The sequence below is a fragment of the Anguilla rostrata genome, chromosome 1 (genome assembly GCF_018555375.3).
Source record: "Anguilla rostrata isolate EN2019 chromosome 1, ASM1855537v3, whole genome shotgun sequence".
Lineage (NCBI taxonomy): Eukaryota > Metazoa > Chordata > Actinopteri > Anguilliformes > Anguillidae > Anguilla > Anguilla rostrata.
This window is the reverse complement of record NC_057933.1, coordinates 65,774,960-65,787,646: the sequence shown is the minus strand read 5'-3', so window position 1 is coordinate 65,787,646 and position 12,687 is coordinate 65,774,960. Positions and strand designations below refer to the sequence as shown.

The following is a 12,687-nucleotide window of genomic DNA, read 5'->3' as shown; positions in this document are numbered from 1 at the left end:
ACAGTGTAGTACCTTTTCACTGTAGTTTTGACAGTAATTGCTGTTTATCCTTTATTATTTTTTTAAAGAATTATTAAAGCAAACACATTGTTTCTATACAACAACCACAGAGAACCACTTATGCTACACTGACTTTGAAATTCTACTACTTAAATGGTAGTGAGTCCTCATGCATTAAAAATTACTCTGTGTTTTGTTATTTTATTTTTTCTCTTTGAAAAGTAAAATTTTTGGAATGCATATATATATATATATATATATATAATTATTATTATTTCAAAATTTTAAGTAACCTACACATTACACATTACAGGAACTCTAGAACCCCATTGCTTTCAATTACCTGTAACAATTGTTACATCAGCATTAGAATGTCAGTAAGGCATCTAACATGCTTGCAAATTACACATTAAGCAGTGTTCTAACCTTGTAACGAACCCACCAGTTTCATGCCATTCAGACCTTCTTCAGACTGCAAAACTCAGACTAGACTGAGGGACCTCTCGCGACTCACGAACCCTGAACCGACTCAGAACCTAGGTCGCGACAGTTAAGAACACGCTTAAAGGTAAGTGAATCATTTTAGTCTTTTTGCCTCCACTGTATGTACAGGCATATTGAGTGTTGTTGACTGAAAAATATTGGAACCTCTATCTGCACAGATTTTTAAAAGTTATGTTATTCAGTTTTTCTTTTTTACATTATTTATTAAACTGTTAACATAAATATGTCTGCCACATTATAGATAAGAACTTATCTACAACCCTTATATGGGGTTTATGGTATATTCTGTTGATAATCCAGTTGGACCAGCCTTTCAGAGAAACCAGTGGGACCACACCACATTTATTAATGTATACTTATCATTTTTGTTTATTTTTACAAATTTTTTGTTTTGAGCAGACAAAGATCACACATTCCACTACAGTAGCAGAAACTCTGCCCATATTCCTATACAGATTGAAGGATTACCTTTCTTTTCTCTTTATTTCTGTAGAGTTCCCTTTATAGGGAAATATATATGTTATAGTTACAACTGTGTAAAGTTATCTGTCTGGTGGTGCTTTCTTTTGATAAAATACAAATAGTTTGTTAGGTAAACATTACACTTGTTGTTTATGGATAAGAGCATCTGCTAAGTTATTGTAATGTATGTAATGTAAATTTATTTCAATAGCATCTTTTAGATAAAATATTATATTTCACTATTAATGAACAATGACACCCATGTAACATTGCACACAGTTCTTCTAAAATTGAAAAACAAACAAGCAGTGTGAAATCAACAAAGTGGAACAAATTGCATTCAATGCTTTGTCCTGCATGCACAGGTGCATAATGATAACTTGAAATGAGAAATGAACGCATTGCCCAGCTGTTACAGCTTGAATGTGTGTATTTGGTGTTTACTGTATGTGTGTGTGTGTGTGTGTGTGTGGCTGTTGGGGGCAGGGGGGCTATGTTTAAACATGCCCAATTATGACTGAAGATGTCAGCTTTGAGCCCTGGCAGGCTTAATCCTCCCAGAGGAGGCGAAGTGAATTATGAACATGTTCCAGATGCATCTGCATCTTGTTTGTTGCAGATGTAATTGCCGTAAAACTGTGTATACTGGTTAGCCCACCCAACTGTTTCTGCAATTATATTAAAAGTAGCTTAAGCACTGATTTAAAAAATGATGTATTCAACAGTGTTTATTTCTGCTGTGTATATGATGGCACCTACTGCACTGCCATAAGATTTTTTTGTTCTTCACAAGCAACCCTCAGTCTTATAGTTTCGTGTATAACAAACCGACTGCAGCAAATAAAATAGATTTTGAACGTTAATTGGTTGTGCTGTTCTGGTAAGTTTTTTTTTTTTTTTCCAGGAGCACTGCTTGTGACCCAACCACCGCTGTTTACAGAAGGTAATGTGTTGCCACGGTAGAGACTTTAGATCCTAGGCAGGAGAAATGTTTACAAATGCAGAGGGGTTAAACCAGAAGGGACAAAATCATGCCAACAAGTGATGCTAACAGCAAGGGTAAGCCCATTACACTATGATCACACAGGGAGAAGTAGGAAGCAATATCAAGAGAAGCTGTGTGCACTGTGAGTGAGTGGCAGAGAAACAGAGGTGTGGAAGATAACATTGTGAGAACAACATTGAGGGTTGATGAAAACAAGAAGAGAGAAAAGAGTGAGTATCATCTGTCTCTGTGTTTCAATTATTCAACAGTGATATAAAAATAGAGAAGAGTGCACTTAGAATAGACTGCATGGGGAGGGTGAGTGTAGAAGAGAATGAAGGGAGGGAGGGGAAAAGTAATTGAAGGGGGAGAGAAGGGGGAGAAGAGACCAAGGTGATAATTCTGTGATATAGATGTGATTGACTGATCGCAATAAAGAGGTCTGACACTATGAACGTTTCATAGTTATATATGATAGTACTGTCGATATGAGCACCACATAAAATACATAACTTAATAATATTCATGCTCGTTGGATTTCATTCAGCAATACCTCCATGTAGTATCCACCATATGCGCAAATGTGGACAACAGAATCTCCCCACATATACTGGAACACATATATTGGAGACCATGTCTATCTACACACACCACCATGCCACTCAACACTTCAGTTGTGGAGACTAGCACCACTTATCTAAGCGAGAATACAGACTCATAGTGAGTTAGGAATTCAGAGCTCTTATTGGCTGATTAAATAGTAGATGCTGGGTATGCATTGCCTAACACATGGACACTGCAGCCTGTGTGATTAGTGTGAGCGCGATCGAGGGACAGTTAACGTTGTTACGTCTCCGTCGATGACGTCGTGAGTTAGCGAGGGAGTGTTGGGAGAGAAAGAAGGAAGGAAAGGAGGGAGGGGAACTGTGCTTCGTCGTCCAAGGAAGAAACGTTTATGTATACTGTATTTTTCAGATTCAGAATTTCCACCCAACAAAATTATAACATCTAGAAAGCAATACAAATAAGACGCACGTTTATTTTTCGTATACAAAATAGACGGATGCATCCTTATACAGATAGGTGGTTATATGAGCACAGTTGTTTGAACATAAGCACATTTTGCCACATAAGCTACACGACATCTGCTTATTTTTGTACGAGTACAATTCGACGGAAATTGACGTATTGAGCGGGCTTCTTAAGTATCTGTAAGTACAAACGTTACAGCCGTATAGTCAGCACTTACATTGGTAGTAATTTGTTGTCGAGTTAATTTTTTTCCGTTTTGATTTTAGATTATCCTTGTAGATTTTTAATGTATTATATGAGCGTTAATATTCGAGCAATATGCTTCCTGGCTGAAGCACAATTGTAGCTAGTATGCACACAGACTTAAGGCCAGTTGTAATGCTGATATGTTTTTTTACAAGGTAGATACATTTTACCGCAGGTCTGTTGTTTGTTTGCTTAATTTGCAGTAATAGTATGAGTGGTAGCCTACCTTGTAGGCTAGTCTTTGGCTTTCGTGTAGGCTGCTGATCTAGCCAGCAGGTGCTAGTACATATTTTCCTTTAAACATATTCATATTCGATTAGATTTTGGTCATTTTTAACAATTTATTGCAATTCAGGGAATGTGTAGTGTTGTGTACAGGGAAATATATTACCAAGGTGTGCAGTTTACGCTTGGATCGTCTAGGATATTTAGCCATATATTTTTCTTAAACTCACACACGCGCGCAAACACACAATTACGCTTGGTCGCGTGGATATAACTGGCATTTATTTGTAAGTGACCATTTATTCCCGGCTCAACACGAACAAGCAACTGAGCGGCGATGTAAGTCGAGATTTCAATGCCTCTTCACCACCCATTGCTGTGTTTGAATTGTAGTCTGACAATTATCTGGAAAACCTGTTTTCGTGGTTGATGTCATGTCTTCCCTTCGTTTTCAGATGCACTTGAGTTTCGGAAGCGGTGTTAGACCATACTGATATTAGTCCCTTTAACAGTATGGTGTCACATTGTGTGTTCTGTTCTGTTCTGCACTGCAGCGCATTTTACAGCATGCTATATTGCTTCTGTAGTATTTCATTCAAGATTAGAACACATACAAATTGTGAAGCAGCCAACTGCCTATAAGTCATTACCGTGCCATTGTATCGCAGTTAATGATTGCGCGTTGACATTTCTATACAACTTTTACGTATATCTCGACTTCGACTGCAGTTTTTAAAATCCACGACAGATTTTAAGGGGAAACATTAGCATGAATATCCAACACCTTTTTGTCCGAGTGAACATAGAATTTTCCGACGGGGACTTTCTGTATTAATCGGCCAGAACTATTCTCAACTGTGCTTGACTGGGTCTCTGTCCATGGTTCTGGAAAAGTGTCAACAGTGGTGCGTGTACCCGAACAGCTACACTACTATACAGAGTGAGTGACCGTAAATAATCAAGGCGGAGAGAATTGTAGTCAGGACCAGACAGCGAGACAGACATTTAAATCCGTGAGTAATGGATTTTTGAAAAGATGGCATGGTTTCAGTGGGATAGAATGAATAGCACTGGGATTTTTCAGCAATATTTATGCATCTGATTCCATGCCACGAAAATAAACTGCTGACTTGTGTTTAGGTACAACTGTAAGGTCTGGTTTAGAATGGAATGTTTTCAAGGCCAGAAAACACAAGTTGAGGGAGAAATACTGCCTGTTTCCAAGCTGGAAATGTGGTTGATTATAATATGTAACTTTATAATGAAGTTGTATGAAAGTCAGATGTGTTGTATTTAAGGAAACATTGATATATGCACTGTAGGTTGTTTTAAAAAAACAAAACAAAACTGTGAAACAGGAAAAAAATAAAATTATAAGACTGTGGGTAAAAGCAGTTTGTAGGAAAATCAACAGATGAAAAGGTACTGTCTGTCTGAGGCTTGTCTCTTACACAGGCCCATGTACTGACCTGCTGATTACCTCACTAACTTACAGGTGAAATGGCAATGAAAACATCACTGTTGATTCACTAATTCTATTCGTTAAAACCGACTTACCTAGATATTTATCAACCAGACCAGTTCAAATGTAAGCCCCCTCCCCCCTCTCTCTGTCTCTCTCTCTCTCTCTGATCTTTACTAGACTGTTTCAGTGGCTCTCAGCATGTGTTCATGTCTCTCAGTGTGTGACTGTCTCTCTCCCTTCGTCTTCTCCACTCTGCTGATGCTCTGGGAATTATGTATAGTGCTAATTAACTACACCTTCATCCATCTCACTGTGGCATCTTGCTGTTTCTCAGCAATATGTTTTTCTCTTTCACTGCTTACTATTGAAAATGAGTTAATTATGGTAACTAACTCAAATGGAATAAAATGTCAGTAACTATCTATGGTATTCATTGATAAAATTATCCTAGGGGAAGTTTAGAAAACTTGAAAACATTTTGTAACACAAGCTTTACATGCCAAACTAAACCCTTTTCTTGGGCTTTTTGATTTGATTTGATTCACGCCACTCCTAAGTTTTTTACGTAATGGACTGGTATTTTTTGGAAGGGTGACATTTGGACGACACTAATAATTAGCCTGGATAAGGAGTAAAAACTAAACAGGATTAAACCAAATCTTTCACTCACTTGACAACAATGTTTTTGTCAAATTTAGTGAACCCCATAGCCCAATGACAGGTGAAAAAAGGCAGTAAAATTTTTTATTCGACTTCAGTCAGTTTCCCATTGAAATCATCAGTGAGTTAGAAAAAAATACAAGGCTATTCCATCAGTCATGTAACCAAAACTGATTTTTCACTGTCGCTAGTGCCTGAACAAGATCCCCTGTTTTATTTCTACTCAAGCCAGAATCCATTGATTTATGTATTCATCTGAACAATGTTATGCCATTCTTTTCTCAGTTGTGCTTCAGTCTCTACTTGTAGTTTTCATTTTTGCACTATATTCTACTCAACTCTCTCATTAAAACCACCTGTGAAAACAGGCCTATATCCCATCAAGCCTATTCACTGAGAATGGCGACTGTTTGTTACAATGTAACAAATGTAATGGTTTATACCCCCAGATGGTTAAATAGTCCCCTAAAGCTTTGCCTCTCATTTGCAGTGTAGTGATCTGTCCTGAAGAAATCTGTGTTTTCTGGATTAAATTCAATGCAGGGGCCCTGCTGGTGTTCCAGATACTCAGATGTGATTCCAACATTCAAAATACAGATGTGGAAATAAGAGCCATGGTTGTAACATGTAGATCCATTAAGTTCCTGTGCCACCAGAATGACTTAAAAATGGTCAAATTTACACCTTAGCTATGACGCATGTGGTACTAAGAAAATAGCCCATTTGAACAGAAATGGAAAAGCTTTGTTTCTCTTCAAAATAAAAGACTCTTCAAAAATGTCATACGTAAAAAAAAAAAAGTATTTGCATATTACACACATTTGTATGCATACTGTATAACATTCTGACAAATTCATGTTGAAAAAATCAATGTTTCTAATTTAGATGATCTGTCTCTAATTTTCATATTCATACAGTACTGTAAAGTTCTGATAGAGCATTTGCTGACCCAAATGTTAATTAACATTCTTAGCAATTCCCATATATTTGCATGTTGAGAAAAAAAATATATATTAAAAATGTAATAATACCATTAAAGAAAAACAACTTTAACCATATCAAATGGCAAATATTTTTGGTGTAATTATAGCCCATTTCCTTTAATGATTTATATGGAAGAGTTGCGTAAAGTGCACTGAAATTCCACAATACTTAATGATCGAGCCTGTAGCATGCATGAGTTACCACAGAGTGAGCATCACATTCTGTAATGAGTGGCAATTTTCTGTAGTGAGTCGCCTTCAACAGGAATATGGGAAAAAATTAGGCAATTATATATGGCTTCTGTTTGTCCTTGAAAATGTTTCGCTTTCACAGCAGTGTGTGTACTGCTGTGATTGTGATAATGTTATGCAACACAGCCAAGCCATGCTCTGAACCCCCTCCCCCTCTCACACGCTGTCTTTCTCTCACTCGGTTCATTTTGTCTCTGGTGGTACGTATAATAGAGCTTGTAAGATCATTGTAGTGATGATGAGACTGTCACTCTGGCTGCGCTCCACAACATGAATACAATTTCATTTTAGTATTTGGTTTCAAGAACAAGCCTAAGCAGCAGGGACATTATCTAGTTACTCATCATGGAATCAATTTAATGAGGAAATTTGTCTACCATCAAAGTGGGGCATCTTCATTGATGGTTGGCCCTAAACAGAAACAGTGGTATCTTAACAACAGGCATACTAATAATAATAATAATAAGAGTAATAACAAAAACAATAATTATTATTATCAACAACCTTGTTATTAATGTTAATTAATGTAATTGCTATCATAATCATCACAGCATAATCATTATCTTCATCATCGCCTGCATCATCCTCACAATTGCCAGAATATTTATGATCATCACTGTCAGAATAATCATCATTATCACCCTTTAGCGTGAATCCTGTTTCCCTTTTAGGTCTGTATTTATATGAGATGGAATACACACACAGAGAACAGTGTACAGACCATAGTACCCGGCAATGAAAAACAACACTGCATTACTTCATACTGCAGTTACAGCTTAAAACTAAATTAATTCTAATGGTTCTGCTCAGAAAATGCAGCGGTCTGGGGCAATATTGTCGAATTGTTGACCTAATTGTGTTTTACCTATTTAATGGTAGGCTTCTAATACATTTTGGATGGCTTTCCATTCTCCGTCATGAAAATGTTTAGAATGATGTTTCTGAGTGTTTCTGTGCTGTGGCCTGCATGTAAAGTAAATTAGTCAGCCAGTCTAGCCTCCATTCTTTTATGCTGTGCTAGGCAGAAAATTGCTTCAAAGCGCTCCACAATTAGTTTCTTTTTTAATACGTCCAAAAATGGTTTCGTCTGATTACAGTGTGAAAATGCCATTTTCTACCCCTTGAATTAATTATATGTCGGTGAAAAGGTCTGGTGCAAAGATTGAGAGAAAGCAGTAAAGACGGAGAGAGGGAGGGAGGAAAACAGAGGATGGGAGGGGTCTAAAAAGGGAAAATTATGGAAACTGACTGACAGATAGAGAGAGAGAGAGAGAGAGAGAGAGAGAGGGAGGGATAGTGAGTAGTTGCCAAGCAACAGAATTAGGCAGAGCTGCCTGCTCCCATTACTGTCTGAGAGAAGGAGTGCCTTCTGTTACATGTCTATACTCATTGCGACCAGTGAACGTGTGCTTGTATATGCATGGGTGCCTATGCATTGCAAAACAATATGTACGATTAGAGTGATGGTGAAAGTGTACAGAACACAAGGGATATAAAGGTCGGAGACTGAGGGAATTAAGCAGATGGAGAGAGACAGGAAGAAGGATTTCTCAGTTTGCAGAATTCCATATGGATGCTTCCTTCCTTAGTTCAGTATCTTTAAATAAATAATGAGTGTTTGAAAGTCTTTGCGATGAATAGATCTGCTAATGAGCTACAAATACCAGTAACAGTACACTGGCATGTTTATAGGCTCTCATTTCAAGTACTATGATTCTCCAGATTATGGTGGTTTGTTACATATTCATTTTTAGAGAAAATAATTTTCTATACACCTACACAGCAAAGTGTGAGAGTTAAATCAACTTGTGCTCCTGTTTGGGCTTATTCCAACTCCGCAAGCATGGATACACCACTGAGAATTCTGCTGGGTATGGGACACATTTCCCATGAAGACTTATCTAATGTAAAACTGTTATTACTTTAGTATTTACATTTCAATATACATTAAAATGGGAATAGCATGCATCTATTGTAATTCATACAATTTACACGATTCCCTGTTGGATTCACAACTCAAGCAAACCTGGTACTGTACCCCTCTACCTGCTACCTACTATAGCTGTAACTGGAAAGGTCCTTGAAGCAACAATCACCAGCCACATATTTCTGCACGGTTGTGTTGTACTGGGCTCTGCTGACACCTGCAGGACGTATGTGGAACTTCATTTCTTCATTCATTCATTCATTCATTCATTTATTCATTCATTCATTTAACTTTATTCATTGCTTTCTTTTTGCTATTTATCAATTATTTTAAATAGCACTTTTTAAATAATTTAACCCTTGCACTGTTTGTGCTTTACATTTTATTGCCTGGATAAGTCCCTTTGATGAAATTGGTGTTCGATTGTGTATGTTTACTGTTGTAATTCATTGTCTTTGTGGTATGATATTTCCCCTCAGTTTTTAATTTGGGCAGCTAATTACACAGAAAATACAAAGCATTTGGCTCAAATTTTTCTAAATGAAAAAAGTCTCTTTTCTTTATATTAGCCTTGTGCTCATGTAATTACATTTACATGCGTAAATGTGATATAAGTCTGATATACATATACATGGGTAATTTTGTTAAATGTTTCCGTAAAGTTTCCTGTCAATATATGTGGGAAATTGTTTATTGCACAGTGCCTGTGTAATGCATTGAAATGTAAAGTAATTATTAGTAATTAAAGTAAAATATTGCATTCCAGGAACAATGTTATATTACTTGCACACATTCAAGTTTTCTGCTGTGTTTTATTAGGAATAACATTCAAATCAGGCTTCCATGTTACTACTTTGGTAAATGAGGCCAAATAATGTGATACATGGAGTGGTTCCCAATGTTGTGTGTGTATGTGCATTAACTAGTGGGCCATGTTGATTGCCATATATTTCATACAAGTGAGATTTGGGGTGGTTATTTTTGGGAGTAATTCTGTCTGTCAGTGAGCTCAGCGGGATTAATATGCATTATTAACCATCCTTCTCCTTCTCTCTCTCTCTCTGCAGATAGTGGAATGGCACTATTATTGTTTATTTTAACTCTCGCCATTGTACCATCTCTCACTGTGGCAATACATAATTCAACGACTGGAGGTAACCTGCAAAGATGTGTGTTTGTATTTGTGTGAATGTTCATGTCTCTTTGTGCTTCCAAATATGATCACTTTATAAAAACCTTTTATAAAAATCCTCTGATTTATGTGGAAACTTCCTGGAGTAAAGCAGAATTGCAGCACAGAGAAACATTTGAGGCCAACAAAATATTTAGCTTGAATCCAGTCCTGAAACGTACTGTCAGTGATCGACAAGTGCAGAGTGTAAATATGTTTTTGTGAGGTTGAAGCAATACAAATTTCAGGTGCATATTGTATTCATATTATAGAAGGTCCGATCCTGAATACCTCTACTAGTGCACGTCGTCTCTACTGTACGCCAGTCTTTCAGTTGTCTCATGGTGTGTGAGCTGCATCCCACTGGCGTAAAGAACCAGGTCTTAGATGAGTTTCACACAGCTGCAGTCCTGAAAGCTTGTATTCCAGCAGCTTCTCTGCTGCTTAAATCAATAATGCTACCAGATCTGGGGTGAGAAGCTACAGGGGCACATTCAAGAATATATCATTTGAATCAGTTGGTGAAGTGTTAGGCTAGAGTAAAGGCCATTTTTATAGCAGTGTTTCTGCTCTGCATTGTCATTCAGAGGCAACCACCGTAGCATTTATTTGACACAGTCCATTATTCTTCTGAATATAGTTTTAGGCCCTAAGGTAACACCTGTCTCATAAGTGAAGCATGACCATATTTTAAATAACCATTTTATTTAGACGCCCCAGGCATATTTGTTTCTGAATGACTTGGGTATTGAAAGCTATGCTCCCCAGTCTGCCTCTATCAAATCTGAACAGTAATTCAGTTAGATAAACAAACATTTCTTTCTTGTCCTGATCTGTGCTGTAAGTTCATGCAGCAGTGTTGGTGCTACATATTGATGGTTGGTGTGGATTAGTGTGAATTAGTGTAACATCTCCATGTAAAGAGCATTGTGATGGTTGAAATCTGGATATAAAAATACATTATTCTTAAACTAGGATATCTCAATGATAGGTACAACAGTATAGTATTTTTCAGGGTGCTGCTTTGTTAATTGCAGTGCGCAGTTTAAGACGTTCAAGAATAGAGACACAAACTAGGCCACACAAAAGAAACGTATGAAAGTGCATTCAATAGTATCTTTATCTCAGTCTTCACTGAAAATTGTTGAAAAAAGAAAACTACTTTGAATTAAAATTTTAATTTTAATTAATGATTCTTAAGGTTTTTGAACTAATTAACTATTTTGAAATGAGGCCTCATGAAGCATTTTTGATAGACTAATCAAGTCTATAAAAAGTTGTTGCAGAGAGCTGGCATTGTTAGGTCAAAAGACTTTTCTCAAGGTTAGGAAATTAATAAATAACATTAATTTTATGGTGAACTATGCCTTTAAGGATATAACTTTGGGTTTAGATGAAAGGATGGGCAGTACATTTTAGATATGAAGGAAAGACATCCTCCAGTCATACACTCCCTAGAGCATCTCATCGACAGACATGATATAGTAACCCCCCAAACATGGATCTTGATTGCGTGCTTGATAGAGTACATCTAGCCATTTCTTTTTAAGCTTCTTATTTAAATATCTCATTGAACAAACACTCTTATCCATGCACACCTTAATATATGTAGCTATTTATTTACACAGCTGGAATTTAATGGAAAAATTCATTTAAGTACTTCTACATTTGTGTAGAAAAGTGTACAGTTGTGTTGCTGCACCTGTATCGCCACATTCTAGGTCCAGACCACTGCACTGCATGCTTGACATTGTGATAGATTTACATCTCTTGGAGATCTTGTTATGAAATACGATGCTGTGTCTGAGGAGTTTTGACAGGGTATTTTCTATGGGAGAGGAAATTTAGTTGCATATTGGCTGTCTGAACTTTCTGTCTGATTGTTTCTATGGCGTAATCTCTGGTCTGATCCTTTCTTCTGCAGGCTGTGCTATAATTCGTCCTCCACGAGATGGAGGGATACGATACAGAGGGCTGACCCAGGAGCAGGTACAGCTGATTTCTTGGATTTAACTTCAGAAAGGATATATAGTTTTTGAGAAATTTGTTTTTATGCAATAATGGTGATGCCGGTGTTCCTCTCACCCTTAATGGCCTGCAGCAGGTGTTATAGTCCCCAGTCCTGGGGGGCCATTTCGTCTGAGGTTTTTTGGTTTTTCAGCACCAAAGTCAGTTGAACTGATTGTCTAGAGTCCGCAGAGCTTTATTCCAAAGCCTAAATTGACTGTTTATAATAAGCAAACCCTAAAACCTCCAGAAATTGAGTTTCACACCTCTGGCTTACAATGTAATGATTGTGAGCTATAGCCGCCAGGTTTTAAAATGAGTCAGACGTTTCCAAGGAGAGTCCGTTCAGTAGAACCTGTAGTGTGTATATGTATTTTCATGAGCCAGAAATGTTGTTGCCAGTCACAAAAAACAAACGGTTGAGAACTGTTTAACGGCTTTAGGCGTTGGGTGGCTCTACAAAGACATGCAATTAACACGCAGATTGACAGCCACAGACTGGAGACTAGAGATAAAGAAATATCTATTTCCACTACTTTTAGAGCCGGAGGGTAAATTCATTTTGCTTAATGGAACTCTTATGGGAGACCGGTTTACAACATTTCATCTCTTTGGCCCAGCTTGAATGCTGCTGAAGCTGTAGTGCTTGATGGACCACAGTAAAGTTGGCTGTAGCGTTTCTCTGGGAGAGACGGCTGTATTTCCCCACCTCATCACGCACGAGCGACTCCTCTGGTCGTTTGAGTGCCTGTAGTCTGCATCCGTTCT

The 12,687-nt window shown here is 37.5% G+C and overlaps 1 protein-coding gene across 5 annotated transcripts in view; it reads left to right on the top strand.

Moving 5' to 3' along the window:
- The first annotated feature begins 2,163 nt into the window (after positions 1 to 2,163).
- gabbr1a (gamma-aminobutyric acid (GABA) B receptor, 1a) overlaps positions 2,164 to 12,687 on the top strand; it is a 59,777-nt gene continuing 49,253 nt past the window's right edge. For 2 of the 5 annotated variants that reach the window (XM_064350137.1, XM_064350101.1), the window contains exons 1-3: positions 2,841 to 3,793; positions 9,809 to 9,895; positions 11,837 to 11,901. In XM_064350137.1, the coding sequence (XP_064206207.1) occupies positions 9,817 to 9,895; positions 11,837 to 11,901 (144 nt within the window). In that variant the 5' untranslated portion in view covers positions 2,841 to 3,793; positions 9,809 to 9,816. Of the gene's footprint in view, positions 2,182 to 2,840; positions 3,794 to 3,831; positions 4,468 to 9,808; positions 9,896 to 11,836; positions 11,902 to 12,687 lie in introns of those variants that run through there. The other 3 variants (XM_064350131.1, XM_064350113.1, XM_064350121.1) reach the window with 3 other exon arrangements.